The 26,759-nt window shown below is 43.7% G+C and overlaps 1 protein-coding gene across 1 annotated transcript in view; it reads right to left on the reverse strand.

The window, feature by feature from the left end:
* The window catches only part of LOC126252285 (mucin-5AC-like), a 519,485-nt gene that overhangs the window by 230,137 nt on the left and 262,589 nt on the right, over positions 1-26,759 (reverse strand). The window contains exons 6-8 of the mRNA XM_049953159.1: positions 21,460-21,603; positions 17,697-17,897; positions 8,938-9,168 (exon numbers count right to left, since the gene is read on the reverse strand). Coding sequence (XP_049809116.1) covers positions 8,938-9,168; positions 17,697-17,897; positions 21,460-21,603 — 576 coding nt within the window. The remainder of the gene's footprint in view (positions 1-8,937; positions 9,169-17,696; positions 17,898-21,459; positions 21,604-26,759) is intronic.

Here is a 26,759-nt window from a genome sequence, read left to right on the forward strand (position 1 = left end):
AGGAACCAAATAGCGAAAGCGACTCAAAAAATGAGACTGTGTAAGAGTTAGAAGAAGAAACTGCAGATGAAATAGAAAACAATGTAAATGAAAATTATGTCAGCAAAAATGGAATATTTCGGTTTAGAAATTCACCGATATATGTTTTGAACAGTTCATAATGTTACTGAAGTCTTTCCAGAGTTACAGATGCGACTAGTGGCATTGAATCGGTAAGTGATGCTTTCAAATTGTTCTTTGATGACGGCATTACAAAAAATTGTGGGCAGTATCAACATAAAGGCCCAGACGTATTATGAGGAATGGGGCGCAAGATATCCAGAAAAGCAGAAACAATGGTTGCTGACGAAATTCTCATTTCTAGGTGTGTGACAACTATGAGTGTTGAAAACCTAAATGGAAGCCTGTGGAGTTGTGGACCCCAAATTCTATATTCAAAAGAAATATTTTCCTTGCTTCTATGTCTCGAACTCGATTTAAGCTGTTATCTACGTTCATCAGATTTGATGACACCACTACAGGAAACAAAAGGAGAAAGAATGAGACACTCCCTGCTGTCTGAGATGTCTTCACATTGTTTGCCAACCACTGAAAGTCTAATTACAATTCTCATTCACACCTTACAGTAGATGAACCACTTTGTTCTTTCCAAAGGCATTGTCTGTTTGTTATTTACATGATTTCAGAAACTGCCAAGGACAGATGAAAGTATGGGCTTTGGTTGATGCCAAATCAAACTGTTCACTGAACTTACAAGTGTGTACTGAAAAAAAGGGAATGCCCTAGAAAAAAAATCAAGAACAAAGAGTAGTGTTGGATCGAACTAGCTGCTTAGAGAAGATTATGGAATCACCACTGATAATTTTTTTTAGGTCTCTTCCACTTACAATTGAAGTTCACAAGAGAAATGAACCCTTTGTGAAACAATGAGGAGGCATAAGCAAGAAATACTTAAAGATTTGTTGCCAAACACAATGAAGAAAGTAGTGTCATCTTTCTTCATTTCTCATAATGATGTTATGTTGGAGTCCTATTTCCTGAAGAAGAATCGTGCTGCGATTTTGCTGTACCTTGCTCATGACACAAATGTAGGAGGTGATACTGAAAAGTGCAAACCAGGCTTTGCATTAAAACACCACCACGGATGCAACAGGCATGTTCCACATCAAAATGGTTCAAATGGCTCTGAGCACTATGGGACTCAACTGCTGAGGTCATTAGTCCCCTAGAACTTAGAACTAGTTAAACCTAACTAACCTAAGGACATCACAAACATCCATGCCCGAGGCAGGATTCGAACCTGCGACCGTAACGGTCTTGCGGTTCCAGACTGCAGCGCCTTTAACCGCACGGCCACTTCGGCCGGCTGTTCCACATCCACAAGGATCTCCTCAGCACGGATCTATGGAACGAAAACTAATCTAATCTAATCTAGGCAAGATCATCAATGAATATTCTGCGAAAAGAGCCACCACAAGATGGCCTTATGTCTTATTTCTCAACATCGGCAACATACGGTGTTTGGATGCTTGTATTTATAGAAGACAGAAAGTCGGCATCTGTGTTCTGTTTTTGACAGTAATCCACTGGGACATTTTACCACTAAATCTGAGGGAGGTGCGACAGGGAGTTTCCCGTGTATGTATCCTCTGCCACACAACATGATATAAAACACCCTCAGCCACACAAAATTGGTACGAAGCACCCGCCGCTACGTAATATTAAAACGAAGCAACTTCTGGCACATTACATCAGTACAAAACACCCTCTGCCTCGGAACATCCGTACAAATCACCCTCTCTACCAAGCAGCAATGGTACAGCAGCCTGTCGCTGCTTGATACCTATTTGGATGATTCCAAACAGTTCTACCTTTCACCACTAGATGTCAATGGCGTTGCTTTAACGTTTCTCGTGAATCATTCTATATGTTACCGAAAACTGTATCATAATGCATACAGTAGTTCAAATACTAGCCCTAACATACAGAGAGAAACCGTACTAGGACATTGTTATTTATATATGTACTAGCTGACAACCCCAGTATTGCCCAGATATTCGTTTAGGCAGTTGTCTGTTAGAAACGAAAACAAATGAACTGTGTTTGTAGCGAAGCGTCGAAAAAGTTTCATTTCCATATATTCGCGGAAACACCTTTGAAATTATGAAACAGTCGTGCAAAGAAGTATGCATAATGCACAAGTGTATAACTGCAGTACCCAAATTAAGAAACATGATCCCGTATGGTTTCGGTATGCAAGGCGCAGCTGCATGGCGTGTACAGCGCGATTCTGTAAACCTCTCTATAAAACGTCTCTTCGTAGCTCCACAGACTGCTAACCCCCCCCCCCCTTCCGTCCTCTTTTTTCCCCACCTATCCTCTTGCCTCTCCCCTCTCTCTGCCCCCCCTTCTCTCCCCTGAGTCCTTATGCATTACCCTCGTCTGCCTTTTCCCATTCCTCCTCGCGTCTACCCTGCCCCTGCCCCCCCTTATGAGTCCTCTCACTCCTTTGGTTCCCCCCCCCCCCATTTCGTTTTTCCTCTCCTCCCTCCTTGTTTTCCCCCTCATCTGTCCAGGTCCACCCCCCCCCCCATCTGCCCTTGGCTATGGTGTGTCCTCTTTGTGCCAACATTGTTCAAAGTGAGTGTTCACTGTTGTGTGTCTTTTCCGAAATGTTGCGAACGGACATCATACTGTCACTGGGTGTGAATTTATATCTCTTGTGAACAGAAACCAGACTGTCGCCATGTTTTTTAATTGTCTGTCTACTATGTTACCTGTCTGCTTCCTGTGTCTTTTATTCGCTTCGCCAACCCTTTGCTTTCTGTTTTAGCTTTCCACAATTTTCCGCCGTTTTACAATTTAAGTCACCGTTTTATCGCCTGCTTTTATTGTTTCTTATCTTCTTCTTACGTTTTAAAAAGTCTGTAGGCTGCAGAGCAGCGTAATAAGCTGCTGCCAGCCCGCCGCCTTCGGGGGGGGGGGGGGGGAATCGAAATTCAATAAAGGAAAACAAAAAAAGCTCTACAGACTGCTACTGTTTCCACCTACAGCCGTTTGCGCTTCGCAGTTGAAAGCTGTCAAAAGCGTTGCCAGGTGTCAGGTTTTTCCTTAAGTTGATTCGACCATAGGAGCGCTTTAGTAGTAAAGAATAAAGGTATTAAAACTTCATGCATCATGTGGCATTATTTCAGGTGTTCAGTGTTTATGAGGTCGTATCTCCTGATCTATGAGTCATACAATTATACAGGACTGTACATAACATTCAGGGGTACAGGAGGACACTGTCTGCGAAATATATTGCTAGTAGAGTTAGAAGAAAATGTATCTTAACGTCATGTACAATGCGTCAGTTTCTCACGCATCTCAGTGTTTGTGACGTCATGTCTCCTGAAGTATGTTAGGTAGATGGTTATTGTCGCCACAGCGATGGTTGCCTGACAGTAAGGGATATGTGTACTATGCGTGCCATACAAAGAAACTGGTATAGGCCTGCGTATTCAAATACAGAGGTACATAAACAGGCAGACTATATATAAGACAACAAGTGTCTGGCGCAGTTGATAGATCATTTACTGTTGATACAATGGCAGGTTACCAAGATTTAAGTGAGTTTGAAAGTTCTGTTATTGTCAGCGCATGAGTGATGGGGGACAGCATCTCCGAGGCAGCGATGAAGTGGGAATTTTCCCGTACGACCATTTCACGAGTGTACCGTGAACATCAGGAATCCGGTAAAACATCAAATCTCCGATATTGCCGCGGCCGGAGAAAGATGCTGCAAGAACGGGACCAACGACGAATGAAGAGAATCGTTCAACGTGACAGAAGCGCAACCCTTCCACAAACTGCTGCAGATCTCAATGCTGGGCCATCAACGTCAGCGTGCGAACCATTCAACGAAATATCATCGATATGGGCTTTACGAGCCGAAGGCCCACTTGTGTGCTCTTGATGACTGCACGACACGAAGCTTTACGCCTCGCCTGGGCCCATGAACACCGACAATGGACTGTTGGTGACTGGAAACATGTTGCCTGGTCGGACGAGTGACAATTCAAATTGTATCGAGTAGATGGACGTGTACGGGTATGAGGACAACCTCATGACTCCATGGACGCTGCATGTCAGCAGGGGACTGTTCAAGATGGTATAGGCTCTGTAATGGAGTGGGGTGTGTGCAGTTGGAGTGATGTGAGACCCCTGATGCGTCTATAAACGACTGTGACAGGTGACACGTACGTAAGCATCCGGTCTGATCACCTGCATCCATTGATGTCCATTGTGCATTCCGACGACTTGGGCAATTCTAGCAGGACAATGCGACACGCCACACATCCAGAATTGCTACAGAGTGGCTCCAGGGACACTCTTCTGAGTTTTGAACACTTCCGCTGGCCACCAACCTCCTCTGACATGAACATTATTTAGCATATTTGGGCAGCCTTGCAACGTGCTGTCCAGAAGAGATCTCCACCCCTTCGTACTCTTAGGGGGCTTATGGACAGCCCCGCAGGATTCATAGTGTCAATTTCCCTCCAGCACTACTTCAGACATAAGTCGAGTCCATACCATGTCGTGTAGCGGCACTTCTGCGTGCTCGCGGGGCCCTACACGATATGCCTAACATCGTATATATATATATATATATATATATATATATATATATATATATATATATATATATATATATATGGTGGTCCATTGATCGTGAACAGGCCAAATATCTCACGAAATAAGCGTCAAACGAAAAAACTACAAAGAACGAAATTTGTCTAGCTTGAAGGGGGAAACCAGATGGCGCTATGGCTGGCCCGCTAGATGGCGCTTCCATAGGTCAAACGGATATCAACTGCGTTTTTTTTAAATAGGAACACCCATTTTTTTTATTACATATTCGTGTAGTAAGTAAAGAAGTATGAATGTTTTAGTTGGACCACGTTTTTCGCTTTGTGATAGATGGCGCTGTAATAGTCACAAGCATATGGCTCACAATTTTAGACGAACAGTTGGTAACAGGTAGGTTTTTTAAATTAAAATGCAGAACGTACGTACGCTTGAACATTTTATTTCGGTTGTTCCAATGTGATACATGTACCTTCGTGAACTTATCATTTCTGAGAACGCATGCTGTTAGAGCGTGATTACCTGTAAATACCACATTAATGCAATAAATGCTCAAAATGATGTCCGTCAACCTCAATGCATTTGGCAATACGTTCAAAATGGTTCAAATGGCTCTGAGCACTATGGGACTCAACTGCTGTGGTCATAAGTCCCCGAGAACTTAGAACTACTTAAACCTAACTAACCTAAGGACAGCACACAACACCCAGCCATCACGAGGCAGAGAAAATCCCTGACCCCGCCGGGAATCGAACCCGGGAACCCGGCTGGCAATACGTGTAACGACATTCCTCTCAACAGCGAGTAGTTCGCCTTCCGTAATGTTCGCACATGCATTGACAATGCGCTGACGCATGTTGTCAGGCGTTGTCAAAAAAATGGTTCAAATGGCTCTGAGCACTATGGGACTTAACATCTGAAGTCATCAGTCCCCTAGAACTTAGAACTACTTAAACCTAACTAACCTAAGGACATCACACACATCCATGCCCGAGGCAGGATTCGAACCTGCGACCGTAGCAGTCGCGCGGTTCCGGACTCAAGCGCCTTAAACCGCTCGACCACCGCGACCGGCGTCAGGCGTTGTCGGTGGATCACGATAGCAAATATCCTTCAACTTTCCCCACAGAAAGAAATCCGGGGACGTCAGATCCGGTGAACGTGCGGGCCATGGCATGGTGCTTCGACGACCAATCCACCTGTCATGAAAATATGCTATTCAATACCGCTTCAACCGCACGCGAGCTAGGTGCCGGACATCCATCATGTTGGAAGTATATCGCCATTCTGTCGTGCAGTGAAACATTTTGTAGTAACATTGGTAGAACATTACGTAGGAAATCAGCATACATTGCACCATTTAGATTGCCATCGATAAAATGGGGGCCAATTATCCTTCCTCCCATAATGCCGCACCATACACTAACCCGCCAAGGTCGCTATGTTCCACTTGTCGCAGCCATCGTGGATTTTCCGTTGCCCAATAGTGCATATTATGCCGGTTTACGGTACCGCTGTTGGTGAATGGCGCTTCGTCGCTAAATGGAACACGTGCAAGAAATCTGTCATCGTCCCGTAATTTCTCTTGTGCCCAGTGGGAGAACTGTACACGACGTTCAAAGTATTCGCCATGCAATTCCTGGTGCAGAGAAATATGGTACGGGTGCAGTCGATGTTGATGTAGTTTTCTCAACACCGCCGTTTTTGAGATTCCCGATTCTCGCGCAATTTGTCTGCTACTGATGTGCGGATTAGCCGCCACAGCAACTAAAACACCTACTTGGGCATCATCATTTGTTGCAGGTCGTGGTTGACGTTTCACATGTGGCTGAACACGTCCTGTTTCCTTAAATAACGTAACTATCCGGCGAACGGTCTGTCGTCCAAGATACCGAGCAGCATACATAGCACACGCCCGTTTTGCATTTTGATCACGATAGCCATACATCAACACGATATCGACCTTTTCCGCAATTGGTAAACGGTCCATTTTAACACGGATAATGTATCACGAAGCAAATACCGTCCGCACTGGCGGAATGTTACGTGATACCTACGTACTTACACGTTTGTGACTATTACAGCGCCATCTATCACAAAGCGAAAAAAGTGGTCCAATTAAAACATTCATATTTCTTTACGTTGTTGTTGTTGCTGTTGTTGTTGTTGTTGTTGTGGTCTTCAGTCCTGAGACTGGTTTGATGCAGCTCTCCATGCTACTCTATCCTGTGCAAGCTTCTTCATCTCCCAGTACCTGCTGCAGCCTACATCCTTCTGAATCTGCTTAGTGTATTCATCTCTTGGTCTCCCTCTACGATTTTTACCCTCCACGTTGCCCTCCAGTACTAAATTGGTGCCGGCCGGGGTGGCCGAGCGGTTCTAGGCGCTCCAGTCTGGAACCGCGCGACCGCTACGGTCGCAGGTTCGAATCCTGCCTCGGGCATGGATGTGTGTGATGTCCTTAGGTTAGTTAGGTTTAGGTAGTTCTAAGTTCTAGGGGACTGATAACCTCAGAAGTTAAGTCCCATAGTGCTCAGAGCCATTTGAACCATTTGAACTATATTGGTGATCTCTTGATGCCTCAGAACATGTCCTACCAACCGATCCCTTCTTCTAGTCAAGTTGTGCCACAAACTTCTCTTCTCCCCAATTCTATTTAATACCTCTTCATTAGTTATGTGATCTACCCATCTAATCTTCAGCATTCTTCTGTAGCACCACATTTCGAAAGCTTCTATTCTCTTCTTGCTAAAATATTTATCGTCCACGTTTCACTTCCATACATGGCTACACTCCATACAAATACTTTCAGAAACGACTTCCTGACACTTAAATCTATACTCGATGTTAACAAATTTCTCTTCTTCAGAAACGCTTTCCTTGCCATTGACAGTCTACATTTTATGTCCTCTCTACTTCGACCATCATCAGTTATTTCGCTCCCCAAATAGCAAAACTCCTTTACTACTTTAAGTGTCTCATTTCCTAATCTAATTCCCTCAGCATCATCTGACTTAATTCGACTACATTCCATTATCCTCGTTTTGCCTTTGTTGATGTTCATCTTATACCCTCATTTCAAGACACTGTCCATTCCGTTCAACTGCTCTTTCAAGTACTTTGCTGTTTCTGACAGAATTACAAGGTCATCGGCGAACCTCAAAGTTTTTATTTCTTCTCCATGGATTTTAATACCTACTCCGAATTTTTCTTTAGTTTCCTTCACTGCTTGCTCAATATACAGATTTAATAACATCGGGGAGAGGCTACAACCCTGTCTCACTCCCTTCCCAACCACTGCTTCCCTTTCATGTCCCTCGACTCTTATAACTGCCATCTGGTTTTTGTACAAATTGTAAATAGCCTTTCGCTCTCTGTATTTTACCCCTGCCACCTTCACAATTTGAAAGAGAGTATTCCAGTCACTACACGAATATGTAATAAAAAATGGGGGATCCTATTTAAAAAAAAAACGCAGTTGATATCTGTTTGACCTTAGGAGCGCCGTGGTCCCGTGGTTAACGTGAGCAGTTGCGGAGCGAGAGGTCCTTGGTTCAAGTCTTCCCCCGAGTGAATAGTTTAATTTTTCGGGCACGGTAGCTCAGCGTGTTTGGTCAGAGGGTTAGCCCCCTCTGTAATAAAAAAAACTGAGTTAATCGATCAACAACGAACTTAAACGGATGTCTTACGACGTCCGCCCCGAGCAGACGCAACGAACAAAATCGAACAAAATGAGTAAAAAAAAAAAAACCTTTTAGTCGCCTGTTCGCGTCCAACTGTATTTTTATGTGCTTTGGTAGCTCAGATGGTAGAGCACTTTCCCGCGATAGGCAAAGGTCCCGAGTTCGAGTGTCGGTCCGGCACACACAATACGCCGGCACGGTAGCTCAGCGTGTTCGGTCAGAGGGTTAGCTGCCCTCTGTAATAAAAAAAACTGAGTTAATGGATCAACGACGAACTGACAAGGGTGTCTTGCGACGTCCGCCCCGAGCAGGTACAACGAACAAAATGAGATTTTTTTTAAAAAAAAAAAAAAAGACCTATGGCAGCGCCATCTAGCGGGCCAACCATAGCGCCATCTGGTTTCCCCCTTCACGCCTTCAAGCTAGACGAGTTTCGTTCTTTGTAGTTTTTTAGTTTGATGCTTATTCCGTGAGATACTTGGCCTGGTCACTATCAACGGACCACCCTGTATATATTGAAGGCAGAGAGAAGAAGGTAGATATCAATGAACAGTGAGAGAAATTTTGTTACTTGCTATGCTCGCTGGTGCGCAGTTTGAGTGGCCAGCAGTGTGCCGTTGTGTCTTACCGGCTTCTGGGGGAAGGCCGACGTGAGCCCGTCCTGGCGAAGGCTGCGGGTGCTCCCGCCCCCGTGGGCAGCACGTCGTCTGCGGGGGCGGATGGAGCCGCTGCGGCCGCAGGCTGAGCGGCGCCGCCCCTGGTGCTGCTGCCACCACGAGAGCCGGACCGCCGGCTGTTCACGGCTGCTGTGGCGCTCCTGCCTTCGTCGCCGGCGCCGGCGCTGGACCCGCCCCGCGACCTGCGGTGAACAGTCATACTTGGCACATTCCCTATGAAAAGTGAAACTGTAAGGTGCGATTCCGAACACGGCGACAGCGACCGACTGCGGCTGCAGAAGACAGATGGCAACGCTGCCGTCTGCAGTCGGTGCGTTGCGGAACGCAGCGACAGAGAAGCTATGCAGTTGCCGGGAACAACTGCGCGAGGCGAGATGTCTGTTAACACCACCGCTGTTATTGCGCTGTTGTTAGAAGACGAAGACGATGACATTTTATTGTTGCATTCCAGGAAAAGATGAAAGGTGGTAATGCCTTTATATAAAAGCAGAACTGCAGAAGGTAGTTACACAGCACTGATAAAAAGACATTTGCTAGGTGATGAAAATATATTCAGGAGCTACTGTCATTTAAATAAAAGACACTTTAGTTTCGTGCCCAGTTTTATTAAAGATGACATAATGCCACAGTGCCTAAGAAACGCAGTAAGTGCAGAAGAAAAATTATATTTGACGCTGAGGTAAGTCCACAAAATGTTATACATTATTAAATTGTGTTACAGTTCCAAGACTTTGTGAGAGAGTTGTGGAGGTTGAAGGGCTGCTGTTATCACTTGGCTGATGTGTGATGCACTGTGCAGCCATTATTTCATAATCAGAAACGATCATACTAATTTTTCTTTTGGCTTCTGCCTTATAAACTGGAGGTAAACTCTTTACAACTGTGCTGATGTGACGGAAAAATAAGTCAGTATCATCATCTTTGTGTTGCATAAACGTTTTTAGTCAATTTTGCCTAATTTCGTCCCTTTCTTTCCACATTTGTAATATTCTATCATTATTACTACGAACTTTACTGCGTTTTCTTTTCCATGCTGACACATAACGTTCATCGTTTATTACCACAGATGTTTCACCACTATTTCCTATTGTATGTGTTTCTGCCGTATCTTCTTCCTGTGATGCCGAAAGGTACAGTTGACGAATTCGATCTCCACTGTCTTCTTGGCTTTCTTGTATTGTTGTCTGTGGTGATGTCAATGTAATATTTGTTCCTCCAGATATGTGTTGTGCAACACTGTCAAGGAACGATAGCTGTTTGTGACCTTTTTGTTTTTGAATTTTTTGAGGCAGCAGAGCCCGTTCCTAATTTGCTTTTCTTCTTGAACCTCTGGTAACCGTCCCTTAAAAATTTCCACTTCTTCTTACAGTCATCACCTGTTAAATGGAAATTATATTAGCTGTATGTTTTCGTTTGTTTCAGATTCTTGGCCACAGGCGAAAGTTACCGGTCTTTATCATTTTCCTACAGTGTATCACCATCTTACATATCAAGAGTTGTTAAAAATATTTTGAAGATATTAAGAAAAGGCTGCTGCCCATGTTGATGCCACCTTCTACTGAATCAGATTTCAGACGTATTGAAGAAGAATTTTGGCTTAAATGCAATGTACCTAATTGTGTAGGCGCTATAGATGGAAAACATGTTCGCATAAGGGCACCAGAGAAAAGTGGATCTCTGTCTTTTAATTACAAAGATTTTATTTTCAGTTGTTCTGCTGGCTATTGTGGACGCAAATTGCAAATTCATTAGCGTTGATGTCGGCGCTTACGGAAAAGAGTCTGATAACTGTATATTAACGTCACGTCAGCTAGGCACGGCGAACGCCTGGTCTATTGCAGGCAGAAACGCCTGGGCGAGCTGATCACTATACATCTCTTATTTTTGGACAAAATGTTTTGCCGGCCGAAGTGGCCGTGCGGTTAAAGGCGCTGCAGTCTGGAACCGCAAGACCGCTACGGTCGCAGGTTCGAATCCTGCCTCGGGCATGGATGTTTGTGATGTCCTTAGGTTAGTTAGGTTTAACTAGTTCTAAGTTCTAGGGGACTAATGACCTCAGTAGTTGAGTCCCATAGTGCTCAGAGCCATTTGAACCATTTTGAACAAAATGTTTGGTATTGTTTTGGATTCTACAGTTTTATTTAGATGAAAGATTTTCGTACTATCGTAAAGCTACAAATGAAGATCATAGTTCTGTATTGCTGAATCCTGTCGAAACAAACGTAGATTAATATGAGAAGATGCTTTGCCCCATTGCAAGCTTCGGAAATTTTACATTCAAAGACTATATTTACTTGATCCATTTCGTTATCGAAACTTACCCCAACCCCCTTACAATTAACTCGTTTCTTTTATTTATTTTTTTTTATTTTCGTTTGACATCGTCACTGGAAATGTGAAATAATTTACATCTGTAAATGTCCAACTGTTGCCAGTCATTAGATTACAGTCGTTCTCAACGAAAGGAATTCTAAACAGGAAACAAAATAGCTTCATACATCGAAAATACTGCTGAGCTTAAAATTTTTTTTAAACAAGCACATTAGAAAAGATAAATATTCCCCTCTTGCAACTGAAAGGAGAAACTTCATAAGATAAAAAAAATTTTATTTGATAAAACAAGTATCTCTCTTTTGCCTCATCTTCTGTCCCCCACCCCCTCCCCCAACGTGTACAATCGCAAGATATTTCATCAACATTTAGTGCTCCTCACCCCATAGTCAACCAAGATACCTAAAGAAGAGCACCAATATGTTCACAGTTTCTTGTAAAAGCAACCCAGTACAAACGTAACTTCCTCAGATTCACAAATAAGGTAAAGAAGCGCGAATTCTGTTGCTGCTGGACCATGAAGTTGTTTTTGTATGTCAATCCTTAAAACAGGTGGAAATTTAAGTTCACGAGTACACTGTTTGTTAAGAAGTGTAATGACTTGCAGAGTTAATTGACTGCAGATATCTCTCAGAACAATGTGTGTTGGTCAACTACCGCCAATAGTTTCACATTTTCCTGTGTCAGAGAGGGAGACATCACTATTATGAGTATGCCTGCAACAGAGCTGGCATTCGCCGTGCATAGCTGACGTGACGTCACCAACAAGCGCCGAGGCCTTCCTTTGAGTCGGTGTTGGCTGAGCACCTGGGAGTCCGGGTTGGCGACTGTGCTTTTGACGACAAGCATGCAAGCCGTGCTCCGCCGTAGCTGGTGGTGTAACGGGAAGAGCGGCCACGTTCACTGCAGTCTAAGAACTGGTGCTGCAAACCGCCGTCTGGGACAGACTTCTATTCTGCGTGCTGGTAAGGGACCGCATGCTGCACGTTTACGTCTCTCCATTAATAACCGGTGAGGGGCTTTGAAGTGCTTGCTTACATTTAGCAGGGCAACAGTGCTGTTCTACGCGCAGTTACACGTCATACCATCAGTGTGTCTTGCAAGGTGCGCTAATTGGGTAATGCTCGTTAACTAGGTGGACCTCTGACAGAATTTGATAGTGTGAGGTTACAAGGGATACTGTAATAGTATAACTAATTTGCTGGATGTGGTAATGTTTACTGTGGAAGAACAGTTGGTGTGTAGCAAGCACAAGTCAATAAATTTATGGAGTCACCAAAATGGTTCAAATGGCTCTGAGCACTATGGGACTTAACATCTGTGGTCATCAGTCCCCTAGAACTTAGAACTACTTAAACCTAACTAACCTAAGGACATCACACACATCCATGCCCGAGGCAGGATTCGAACCTGCGTCCGTAGCAGTCTCGCGGTTCCGGACTGAGCGCCTAGAACCGCTAGACCACCGCGGCCGGCATATGGAGTCACCTTCCTGATAAAGAGAGGAGGCAGCATATAACAGTTTCACGTTGAATTACTTAGTTACTTAATTGCCTATGTCACTTGGTACATCTGTTAATAACGTAAGGTGTGCTTGTCTTGCTGATCATTGGATTCGCTGGGTATCTGATCACTGAAATAGGAGTACTCCATAAATATAAGAGCTCTTCAAAATAGTTCAAAACTCAAATTTAAAGCATAGTATCAGGGATAATAATTTGGATATTAAAGAACATGTTTATATAAAAATTAAGTGGTAGGGATGTTTGAGAACCTCTGCATAATAAGTTATTGTCTTTTATTGTGAAGGTACTGTTCAGTTTTCGATCTATGTAGAGCAAAATGAGTATTTCGTATGCCACACCTTTTAGGCAAAGACTTGATTAAACAAAACAAGAGGGGTGAAACTGCCAAAAAGTGGAGTGCCCTTAAATATGTAAATAATCTGATGATTGTCTACATAATAATATAAGGTATTTAGTTTTACGTATTTTAATATTGTAACATTGTAAATGCATGATGGCCATGTTTATAAATAATATATTTGACTAATGCAGTGTCACGTGACCGGACACAGGACAGAGGATAGGGGACAAAGGTCGTGGTCTTTTGATTGTGGTCCATCGGTGCGGTAAGGTCGGTGCGGCTAAGAGCCGCCGACATAGTATCATGTGGCCATCAGTGTGTTTTGTGAATGTGATTTAGAAAAATAAAAAACGTTTTCACTCTAAACTGTTGTCGGTGTAAATCATTTGTGAACGATCGTGATTTAGACAAATACTTGAATTCATTCACTGCTGTACTTAGGATGGCTATTTACTCGATACAGGGCGCGAATGCAACTGTGCACAACCGAACCCCTTTAGCAGACGAGTCATGGTAAAAGGTTGTGTACAAGCCCGAGTGAAGTTGCAATAGCCGCTAATTATCATCTCGCTATTTAAATACTCGATTCCTTTGACAAGATTCAGCCTACCGTGGTAAAGCTACCTTATAGTACATGCTTGCTGTTTATTACGTTGGTCCTTTGGTGAGAGAAGTGAAGAAGGACATACGACGTTATATTCAGTAGTGTTTGCCGTTGTGAACAGCTTAAAGTTTTGGTGTGACTTTACGCTCCGCCCGTGTTTTTGCAGGTGCTTCTTGTGGAGACGAGGCAGGCTGGGCTCTCTAAGCTATCAATAGGGTTGTTTTATGCAAACCGATACAGAGTGGCTTTGAAGGAAGGGGAGCCACTAATCCCTAAAACTAATCCCCAGAGTTTAAGATTCAGCTATTTGTTACCAAGCCATCTTGTATGCGTTAATGTCATTGTGTTTGTAATAATATCCATGTGTATGTTTTAGAACAAGTTAATTTGGGCTACTTGGCCGTGTTCTCGTGGAGTGTCAAGGGATTTACCATCTGTTGCGAACCGCTTGCAGAATTAAGAGATCACTCAGAGTATTCTGTGAAAGTTTCATCTTCAACATTCTTATGGCAGTAGTTGTACATATCTTTTCTTAAACTGTTATTTAGATTGATTTAAATGTCGCAGAATGTGCCCAGTTAATGTTCAGTTAGGTGTTACTGTCAGTTTATGTAAATTATTACACGAACAGCTAAAAAGTTTTAAATGTTGTTTGATATTATTTAAGGGCCTACATCGTTAAGATTATGTAATTTTACGCTCAGATGCTCAGTGCCCTCAATTTGCCAGTTGGTAACTGTACTCTTTAGTTTTGGGGGCCAACCTTTTAAGATTATTGATTTGGAATTATGTGAATTTTTGTAATTTTAATAAATCGTAGTTCAGATTTGCGGTAACTAATAATGTTCAACCTACATTTGCCCAGGCCTTCCTTGTCCTTCTTAGCAAAAGCATACTGAGCCGTCTCATATTCAGTTTTATGACGAACTCTGCACGTGAGACACTGTGAAGGTGTGATGGTTTACTATACAATCTGATCAAAAGTAACCGGACACCTATCGGTGACTTTAAAATTGGGTGTGTCCACCCTTTGCCTTTGCCTTTATGATGATTTGAAAAGGGGACACCGTTCGTGAGGATTCTGAAAAGTCTGTTGAAGGGCAGCAGCCAGTTCTTCCTCAACTATCGGAACCAGACATTGTCCTTGTGACTTTGATTTGATTCCGAAGATGAAGGAACCACTTCGTACCAGTCGCTTCAGAACTGTTCCAGAGATTCGACAGGCAGTAGACCGCTCCATTCGCACCATCAACAGAACAGGCTCTGCTAACGGTATACTACGCCGTCCACATCGCTGTCAACGGGTTCTACACAACCCTGGTGACTACTTTGAAGGGCAGTAACAGGTGCAAACATGTAACTCTTTTGTATCGGTTGTGAATAAATAGCTGCCACTATTTAAGTTCGAACCCTCGTATAACATACGTGTGTATGGCGTTTTCAGGGGACACAATCCTTTAAAAATCTCATATTGTTATATTCCATTCTCGTATCAATCCTTGATTCTTATATTTTATTCTTATGTTTTTTCTTCGGGAAGATTTGGTTCATTCCCTTGTTGGACGATAACGTTCGTAGAAACATTCTAAACATAAAAATTCCGGACAACACGAGCAAGGCGCGGAGGCAGGTTTGCGCCAGCGACATTTCTTCGTGTGAATCTCACTCCGGAAAGAAAGCTCGTTAACATTGCTGAAGATTTCACTCAAACTACGCAAAATGGATCACTTGTCCGAAAACTGGAGCTTGCAGTTGATTATGTATCAAGATACGCTACAGGAATTTCACTGAAAACAATTTCAAATAATTTTTCCATTCATTTAGGCTGCTTATAATATTTAGTCGTTGATTCACCAAACACACAATTAGTAAACGAATAAGGACAGCGTTATTTCAGTATACACTGCAAAATGTTTGTGTAGTAATCTTCAGTGGACATGGGCAGATAAATGAAAAAGAAAAAAGATAATAACCGGGTTTCGAACACGGCGAACAAAAGTATCAAGCCACGACAGTAGCCACTGAGCCAACGCTTTAATCGAAATGTTGACTCGCCAAAAGCCATGTAAAGTACCTCGAAAACTCTGACTGTCGTTTTCTCATAAACGGTCAAGTATCTACGGACGAGACGAGCCACATTCGCTTATTTTGATCCCTCTTCCACTAAGCGTAGTTTATGGTAAATCGGGTTATGGCACTTCCTGCGTTCTCCTCGTCAGTCCAAATACAGGGTGGCGCATGAAATGTGTTACCATTTTGTTTTTGAATATAAACTTTATTGTCAATACAATCTGAAAGGAACATATACTACAATGAAGAGCCGTCCATGGAGATTTCATGGAGATTTGTTCCAACTCAGCACATGCTCAATATGTCTACCATTTCGTTTCCTAACTTCCTTCAAACGAACACTGAAGTTAGTGATTACCCTACGGCACATGTCTTCCGTAATTTCACTGCAAGCTTGAAGAATAAGTCTTCTGAGCTCCATTAAATCACGTGGACGTTTCGGGAAAACTTTTTCCTTTAGGTACCCGCAAAGAAAAAAGTCACATGGATTGAGGTCTGGACTATTAGGGGGGCCAATTTTGTCCGTCATTGAAGCGACCTGGAAACCTGAGTGAAATGATCCGCATGTCGAAATGCTCGTGTAAAAACTCCAACACAGTGTTTGCAGTATGTGGCCTTGCTCCATCTTGCATGAACCAATGCGTGTTGAAGGGCAAGGCAGTAGCAAGAAGCTGTGGAATGAAGCTATTGCGAAGCATGTTCAAATAATGCTCGCTGTTCACAGTTTCTTCAAAGAAAAAGGGTCCAATAAGTCCGTGACTGGAAATTGCTGCCCACGCTGTAATCCACGGAGCATTATGTTGTCGTTCATGAAGCACTTGTGAGTTTTCAGTGGCCCAAAAGCGTCCATTTTGTTTGTTAACCACACAGTCTAAATGAAAATGCGCCTCGTCTGAAAAGCAAACGTTGTTGAGAGTTTCTTCCCTATCTTCCACCCACTGAGCAAACAGTAGTCTCTGCTGCTTGTGTTCTTCAGTGATCTTCTGTGCACAGGTCATCTTGTATGGGTACATGTGGAGGTCACTTTTAAGAATGCGTCGAACGGAGCGTCTGGATATTCCCAGTTGCACTGCTGCCTTTCTGCACGATTTCCTGGGACTTCCCTGTGCAGCAAGTCGTACCGCTTCAATATTCTCCGGCGAACAAACAGGCTTAGGCCGAGGTCGCTTTGCTTCCAATACTGTTCCTTCCTGTACAAATTTATCGTACAACCTGTGGATGGTCTTCTTGCGAGGGACCCATCGTGTGTTAAACTGTTGTCGAAAACGCCTCTGTCACAACAAAGCTTTTCGTTTCATGAAAAAGTAACACAGTTGCCGATCGTTGCTGTGTCGTCAGTCTTCCACTGTCAGCCATTGCTGCTTACTAGTCTCCTAGTGGCAGTATCGTGAATTACACGTCATTTCGTAACTCATTTGTTTTTCCAAGCTCTGCTGGTACTGCTGTAGAGATCCCAGCGGGATGTCTAATGTGCGTCGTAAATTGTGAAGGAAACAATTGGTAACACATTTCGTGCGCCACCCTGTATGTTACTCTTTATTCGTTTTTTGGTTGTTTTTTTTCGCAGAATGAAGCAGAAAAATATTTTTCTTGAAAATTTCTTTTAACATCATTTTCTTTTTCTTTTTTTTTTTCGTAACGACTCGCAACAATTTTCTTTTCGAAAGAACTCCATCATATTCTAAACTACAAATGGGTACACCAGATATTTTTTCGGAATTTTACTAACATTTGAAATTATCACTAACTGCAGTGCCATAAGACGGTGAGATGATTTTGGTCTGCCTATTTTCGTGTCGGCCACTGTAGTGAGCACAGGGTTACAGAAGCGTGCGGTACCTGACGGAGCCCCGCCGCGTTGCCGCCGCCTGCCTAGTGGCGCCGCCGTCATCTGCGGACTTCCGGCGAGACGTCTCGGCCCGGGGGTTCCCCGCCGCCTGCGGCGCTTCGGTGGCGGCCGGAACTGGCGGCAGCTCCTGCGCGGCGCTCTCCGCCGTCGCCGCGTCTGTCTGTTGCACTGCGTTGCTGTCTTCGTCGCCACTGCAAAAGACAAGCGCCAAACATCGAGGTCAGGAGAGCTGGGAACTAAACTTTAATCTCTTTAACCACGTTACTGGCGATAGCATACACTGCTTCGTACAAATCTAGGAAAACAACACAGAAATAAACAACGACTTAATACTTCTGAATCGTGGAAAAATTGATATTTTTTTTACAACTTGGCAAAATTTTAGTCTTTCCTGATTACACTGATATACAGGGTGACTCCGTGATGATGTTACAAAATTTCAGGAGTGATGGGGAAGACTAAAGGTATCAGTTTGAAGTAGCGGACCTGCTACTGAGTCGAAAGTTATAATCGAAAGTCGTTCGGATACCTCTGACAATCTACAACCATATATACATCTACGTGGATACTCCGCAAATACCACTTAAGTGCCTGGCAGAGGGTTCATCGAACCACCTTCACAATAATTCTCTGTTATTCCACTCTCGAAGAGCGCGCGGGAAAAACGAACACCTGTATCTTTCCGTGTGAGTTCTGATTTCCCTTATTTTCATTATGATGATCATTTCTCCCTAGCCGGCCCTTTATGGTCGAGCGGTTCTAGGCGTTTCAGTCTGGAACCGTGCTGCTGCTACGGTCGCAGGTTCGAATCCTGCCTCGGGCACGGATGTGTGTGATGTCCTTAGGTTGGTTAGGTTTAAGTAGTTCTAAGTCTAGGGGCACTGATGACCTCAGATGTTAAGTGTCACAGTGCTTAGAGCCATTTGAAGCATTTTGTTTCTCCCTCTGTAGCTCGGCATCAACAAAATATTTTCGCATTCGGATATGAAAGTTGGTGATTGAAACTCCGTGAGAAGATTCCGCCGCAACGAAAAACGGTTTTATTTCAATAACATCCACCCCCAAATCCTGTATAATGTCCGTGGCACTCTCTCCCCTGTTTCGCGATATTACAGAACGTGCTACTCTTCTTTGAACTTTCTCGATGTATTCCCGTGAATCTTATCTGGTAAGGATACTCCAAAAGAGGACGGCCAAGCGTAGTGCAGGCAGTCTCTTTAGTAGATCTGTTACATTTTCTAAGGGTTCTACCAATAAAACGTAGTCTTTGGTTTGCCTTCCCCACAACATTTTCTATCTGTTCTTTCCCATTTAAATTGTTCGTAATTGTAAATCAGAGGTATTTAGTTGAATATAGAGCCTTTAGATTAGACTGATTTATCATGTAATTGGAGTTTAACGGATTACTTTTAGCACTCATGTGGATGACCTCACACTCATACAATGTAAGCTTTCACGGCCGGTATTGTCTTCACTTAAAACTTCGGGGCTGACAGGCCGTCGTCGAAGTATAAAACTCTCCCCTGACGTTTCGTCTCCGACTGCGGGAGACATCCTCAGAGATACAGCGGCTGTGAAGACCTCACACTGTTCATTCTTTACGGTCAATTGCCAAAGATATATTTTCTAAATCGTTTTTCAATTTGTTTTGATCTTCTGATGAGTTTACTAGACGATAAACGACAGCATCATCTGCAAACAATTTAAGACAGCTGTTCAGATTGTCTCCTAAATAGTTTAAATAGATAAGGAACGGCAGAGGGCCTAAAACACTACCGTGGGGAACGCCAGAAATCACTTCTTTTACAGGAATACATATACTGGTTCTGTACATACCTTAAGAGCTATGAGCACTCGTTCATCTTCGATACTGTGAAACACATCTCGTCTGCTGAACAAGTGCCCATAGCTGTTGAGATATGCATTTTAGAGCACGTGTCTACTACACTTTTTTTCTTGTTTTGGTCTATACTGCCACCTCTGACTGTAGGGATTCTGATGCGCATATTGTAAGAGCTATGAGCATTTGTTCGTCTTATGTACTGTCAAACACATCTCTCCCACTGAACAAGCGCCCATAACTCTTAAGGTATGCATTTTAGAGCCCATGTTTGCTACACTACTGGCCATTAAAACTGCTACACCACGAAGATGACGTGCTACAGACGCGAAATTTAACCGACAGGAAGAAAATGATGTGATATGCAAATGATTAGCTTTTCAGAGCATTCACACAAGGTTGGCGCCGGTGGCGACACCTACAACGTGCTGACATGAGGAAAGTTTCCAACCGATTTCTCATACACAAATAGCAGTTGACCGGCGTTGCCTGGTGAAACGTTGCCGTGATGCCTCGTGTAAGGAGGAGAAATGTGTACCATCACGTTTCCGACTTTGATAAAGGTCGGATTATAGCCTATCGCGATTGCGGTTTATAGTATCGCGACATTACTGCTCACGTTGGTCGAGATACAAGGACTGTTAGCAGAATATGGAATCGGTGGGTTCAAGAGGGTAATACGGAACGCCGTGCTGGATCACAACGGCCTCGTATTCCTAGCAGCGAAATGACAGGCATCTTATCCGCATGGCTGTAAAGGATCGTGCAGCCGCGACTCGATCCCCCTGAGTCAGCATATGGGGACGTTTGCAAGACAACAACCATTTGCACGAACAGTTCGACGACGTTTACAGCAGCATGGACTATCAGCTCGGAGACCATGGCTGCGGTTACCCTTGACCCTACATCACAGACAGGAGCGCCTGCGATAGTAGACGAACCTGGGTGTACGAATGGCAAAACGTCATTTTCTCGGATGAATCCAGGTTCGGTTTACAGCATCATGATGGTCGCATCCGTGTTTGGCGACATCGCGGTGAACGCACATTGGAAGCGTGTATTCGTCGTTGCCATACTGGCATATCACCCAGCGTGATGGTATGGGGTGCCATTGGTTATACGTCTCGGTCACCTCTTGTTCGCATTGACGGCACTTTGAACAGTGGACGTTACATTTGAGATGTGAAACGACCAGTGGCTCTACCCCTCATTCGATCCCTGCGAAACCCTACGTTTCAGGAGGATAATGCACGACCGCATGTTGCAGGTCCTGTGAGGGCCTTTCTGGATATAGAAAATGTTCGACTGCTGCCCTGGCCAGCACATTCTCCAGATCTCTCACTAGTTGAAAACGTCTGGTCAATGGTGGCCGAGCAACTGACTCGTCACAATACGCCAGTCACTACTCTTGATGAACTGTGGTATCGTGTTGAAGCTGCATGGGCAGCTGTACCTGTACACGCCATCCAAGCTCTGATTGACTCAATGCCTAGGCGTATCAAGGCCGTTATTACGGCCAGAGGTGGTTGTTCTGGGTACTGGTTTCTCAGGATCTATGCACCCAGATTGCGTGAAAATGTAATCACATGTCAGTTCTAGTATAATATATTTGTCCAATGAATACCCGTTTATCATCTGCATTTCGTCCTGGTTTAACAATTTTAGTGACCAGTAGTGTAGATACTTTTTTCTTATTTTGGTCCGCTCTGCTCTCTCTGGATAGAGGGGTTTTGATACTGTTTTCACTGACTGATTCAAGAGAAAAGTTTGCCTATATGACTTGTTACTACTACGCCAGACAACCAGTCCGGCCGTAGATACTTAAGCGCTACCTGTGCAAGGCCAGTGAATGTCTCTAGTTAGTAACTGAAACCAAAAAAGCAAATTGGAGCGGAGAAGTTGAAGTGGCTCACCCATTAAATTCGGGCGCTACCTCCGTGTCCGGGTTGGTCAGCAGGGGGGCCTCCGTGGTCGTGGTTGTCGTCGTGGTCGTCGTTGTTGAGGTGGTCGAGCTGCCTGTGGTCCTTGACGAGCCACGCCCTCGCGCAGCGGTCGACCTGTAGGGGCACGCACAGCACTCTGGTCACCTTGAAACGCGGAACTCTTCCGTCCATCACGCAAGCCGAGTCCGACGACAGACGAACGAACTCCGCGAAATAACGGCTCCGTGTGACAGCGTCGAGTACAGCAAATGCAACGAAGGGTAAAATGACATCAATGTTGAGATTCGCTGGCAACTTTGCTGTCTTCAGTGAAAGCAGAAATTATAGGACCTTGTGTGTCATAAACAGTGTGATGATGATAAAGTCCCACACTCCTCGACAAAGCGTAGGGGACGATGCGGGTGACCCGCACCGCTGTACTAGGCACGGTCCTAGCGGAAGTGGTTTGCCATTGCCTTCCTCCGACCATAATGGCGATGAATGATGATGATGAAGACAACACTACAACACCCAGTCATCGCAAGGCAGGTGAAAATCCTTGACCCCGGCGGGAATCGAACCTGGGACCCCGTGCTTAGGAAGCGAGGACGCTACAGCGAGACCACGAGCTGGCCGGCCAGAGTGGCCGAGCGGTCTAGGCGCTACAGTCTGGAACCGCGCGACCGCTACGGTCGCAGGTTCGAATCCTGCCTCGGGCATGGATGTGTGTGATGTCCTTAGGTTAGTTAGGTTTAAGTAGTTCTAAGTTCTAGGGGACTGATGACCTCAGAAGTTACGTCCCACACTGCTCAGAGCCATTTTTGACCCACGAGCTAGGGACATAAACAGTGTAATGGGCACAGAATGTGAATAGAGTACACAAAGAGATGAAAGTAGTAAGGTGTAGCGGAAATGAGATTATCAATAAACTTATCAAAACTGGGCCACCTCTACTGGAAGGAAAATAAGGCATGACTGACGAAGCAACGGATATATAAAAAGCAGACCAGCACAGGCAAAGAGAGGGTTGCTCACTAAAAGAAGTCCGCAAGAATCAAACTTAGTTCCTAATTTGAGGATTAAATTTCTAAGAATGTAGCTCTATAGCACAGCATTGTATAGAAGTGAATAATAGACTGTTGGAAAAACCGAAAAAGAAGATGATCGGTGCGTTTGAGATGCGATGTTACAGAAGGAAGTTGGAAAAATTAAGTGGACTGATAAGTAATGAAGTGTTTCTCCGAGGAAAGGAATATGTGGAAAACAATGATTAGAAGAATGGATAGGATGTGGTGGTATATAAGGTAGTAACTTCCGCAATAGTGAAGGGAACCACAGAAAGCATAAACTGTATGGGAAAGATAGATTGGAATATAACCAAGAAATAAAAGAGAACACTGGGTGCACGAGAGCTAATGATTAAGCTTCGATTATAACCTCGAGAAAATAAACTCACATAATTAAATTTTTAATTTCTTTCTACACTAAACTCTCGCTAATCTGGCGCTCAGTAGTCCGGCCTCAAACTTCTAGTCGTTGAAGCAGAAATGACGCATACAATAATGAATTCTCATGTGCATCAAAGTTGTTGATTAATGACGACGTTAAACAATGCTACATACGTTTAAATTTGTGGCCTTCTTTACAGTTCAGTATCAAGCCTCCTAAAAGGAGACACGTTAGGCTAGACTTCAAGCAGAAACTCGAAATTAGAGATAAGAAGAAATGAGGTTCTTCACAGAAAGCCATGACTGGACTAGCAACTGTTTATGACCAAACGTCAACAGACGACTAGATAATCTAAAGCGTACAGGAAAGTTATGATGAAAGTGACGAAGAAGAGGACACAGGAGTAGAGAACAAGAAAACATCTCACACTGCTGGTGCTGAACATGCACACATCTTCCTGGAGCACATTATGCAACAGTAAGAAACGTGCAGTACCGAAGTAATGCTTGTACCGTTGTATGATAAAGCGTACTGCCGTCGCCTATTAGCATTGCGACAAACAGAAACTTGGAACATGTTTCATAGTCAGTGATATTATTGTATATGTACACGCTCAAGGACAAAGTTTTTTTATGAAAAATCAAATTACTTCTGGATTTAATAAGGTACAATGCCTATACATTTACACTAAATTAAGACTCTCTCAGTAACCTGGCACTTCCGCTAATCCACATCCACAAATGCAAGGAATGGCCGGATTAGCCAAGAGTTTAGTGTATTTATGTTTCTGTAGTTCCTTAGTTGCTTCTACTATCATTATTATTATCATTATTGGAGATATGGTCTTTGCAAATAAGTAAAAGGCTTTTTGTTTTTATGACATACTCGCATCGCTTCCCTCTATTTGCGAAGCATCAACAGTGGTGTTTTATGACGTTTCGTTATCACACAGGTATCGCTTGGAATTTGGTCCTGCTTACATCATTATGTCCGATTTTCGGCGTTTGTGAGCACATTTCATCTAAACACTTCACTTTCACTGTGTCTTATTTAAAAAATTTTGTTGTTTCTATGTGATAATAAGATCCCATAGAATCCATACCGATGATGCTTCTTAAATAGAAGAAAGCGAAACGCATGTGGCATAAAAGCAAACAGCTCTCTGTTTAGTTACATAAAAAAACTGCATGTCCAACTACCGCTATTTGTTGAAGGACGACGCTGAAACCATTATCATACTCATGGACTGCAGGTCGCCGAAGTGGCGTCAGATTGAAAGACCGGCACCCGGCGAACGGTCTGCCCGACGGGCGGAAAGGGGGGGGGGGAGGGGGGGGTTGGGGCTAGCCATACGAATAAATAAATAAAATACTCCCAGATGGCATATACCGTCATCGACGTCGTCTTTCCAGATGTACTAATTTTTTTCCGGCAATGTATATTTGTCTTCAGTCATAGTGCACATTGAAATTTCCGCGCAGCCCATTGATAAGTGGAGATGGGGTGCTGCATTTTATTTTGGTTCCTCTAGTAGTGTGTTACTGTACTGTGGTGTGGAAATTTCAGTGTATACTGGGAGTGCAGACATATACGTACAAATAAATAAAAAGTTAGTTAGGGTACTTCCTCTTTTTCTAGGCGGGAATTAGAACTTTATGTTTTTTCTCATTCCATTTTTCTGACGAGATGCGGACATCAGCCGATATAGTATTGTTGCGTAGAATAACTGTTTATAATCTTTATTTTGAAATTAATTCCAAACAGCTATATTTGATGATGTTTATTTCGACGTACTGATGGATCCACATCAGGCACATGCCGTGACATCAAATGTTCAAATGTGTGTGAAATCTTATGGGACTTAACTGCTAATGTCATCAGTCCCTAAGCTTACACACTAATTAACCTAAATTATACTAAGGACAAACACACACACCCAGGCCCGAGGGAGGACTCGAACCTCCTCCGGGACCAGCCGCACAGTCCATGGCTGCAGCGCCTTACACCGCTCGGCTAATCCCGCGCGGCCCCGTGACATCCAAATAGCCGCACAACCACAAAGTACCTATATCTTCACAAAAATGGAACTGGCAACATTAAATGGAAGACCAAGTCGAACACTATCATGGATACAAAATATCCATGTATACATGTGTAACTCCGACGTAACTGACAATAGTCGTTTTTGCCTGTTGTGCCTAGTTACTCTGCAGCTCCACATGCATACCTGTTTATTTTTAAAAAATCCTCCCGAAGAGGGCGTGAAGACCCAACGGTACCGACCGACAGCCATGTCATCCTCAGCCCATAGGCGTCACTAGATCCGCATATGGAGGGGCATGTGGTCAGCACACCGCTCTCCCGGACGTATGTCAGCTTCCGAGACCGGACCCTCTACTTCTCAATCAAGTAGCTCCTCAGTTTGCCTCACAAGGTCTGAGTGCACCCCGCTTGCCAACAGCGCTCGGTAGACCGGATGGTCACCCATCCAAGTGATAACCCAGCCCGACGTAGCCACTATATAGTTCAACTTGATGTTTTGGTTGATGTTGCCAATTCTACGCTTGTCCAGATTCCATGATGATGTTACAAACTTTTAGGGATAATGGAGAAGAGTAAGTGTACCAGTTTGAGGTAAGGGACCCTGACCTGGAAATGACCGTGTCGAGAATAAACGCACATCGTTCTGATACGTTTGGCAGTGGAAAAGCTTTGCTTTCCATATTTTGAGAGGATGCGGTATGGACCAAAAGAATAAAAAGAGTCCAGTAAACAGGGGCTCCGAACTTCATACCTTAATAGCCATGGGCACTTGTTCATCACTTCTATCGTCAAACACATCTCTTCTACTGACGAAGTGCTTGCAGCTCTCAAGGTACGTATTTTACAGCCCATGTTTACTAGATAATTTTCTCTTGTTTTGGTCCAATTACGTTTCCCAGAATATGCAAAGCAAGGAGCTTGCTGTCGAAGAAGTCCATTGCCAGAGGTATCAAAACGATTTTCGCTTCTAACTTTCGACTCTTTCGTTTCACAACTCTTCTCCATCATACCTGAAAGTTTGTAACATCATTACGGAATCACCCCGTACATTTTGCTGGTGTGCGGTAATTTGATTGTCATGGCATGTGCCTGAACCATCACCGAGCAAGGTGGCACACTGAACTCACATTCGGGTGGACGGTACTTCAAATCCCCGTACGGCCATCCAGATTTAGGTTTTCCCCGATTTCCCTAAATCGCTCCAGGCAAATAGCAGGATGGTTCCTTTGAAAACGACGTGTCCGATTTACTTGACCATCCTTTTGTAATTCGAGCTTGTGCTAGGTCCCTAGTGGCCTCGCTGATCGACAGGACGTTATGCTCTTAATTTCCTTTCCTTTCTTTCTTGCTTCGAAATCGATCATAATAAATGAACATAATGAAATAGAGCTGCTTGGAATTAATTTCAAAATAAAGAGGATACAGATTTGATCTATGCAACAATAAAATTTCGTGTTTATCCCTCGTAAGTTATAAGAGTCGAGAGACATGAAAGGCATGAAAGGGAAGCAGTGGTTGGGAAGGGAGTGAGACAGGGTTGTAGTCTCTCCCCGATGTTATTCAATCTGTATACTGAGCAAGCAGTAAAGGAAACAAAAGAAAAATTCGGAGTAGGCATTAAAATCCATGGAGAAGAAATAAAAACTTTGAGGTTCGCCGATGACATTGTAATTCTGTCGGAGACAGCAAAGGGCCTGGAAGAGCAGTTGAATGGAATGGACAGTGTCTTGAAAGGAGGACATAAGATGAAGATCAACAAAAATAAAACGAGGATAATGGAATGTAGTCGAATTAAGTCG

The sequence above is a fragment of the Schistocerca nitens genome, chromosome 4 (genome assembly GCF_023898315.1).
Source record: "Schistocerca nitens isolate TAMUIC-IGC-003100 chromosome 4, iqSchNite1.1, whole genome shotgun sequence".
Classification (NCBI taxonomy): Eukaryota; Metazoa; Arthropoda; class Insecta; order Orthoptera; family Acrididae; genus Schistocerca; species Schistocerca nitens.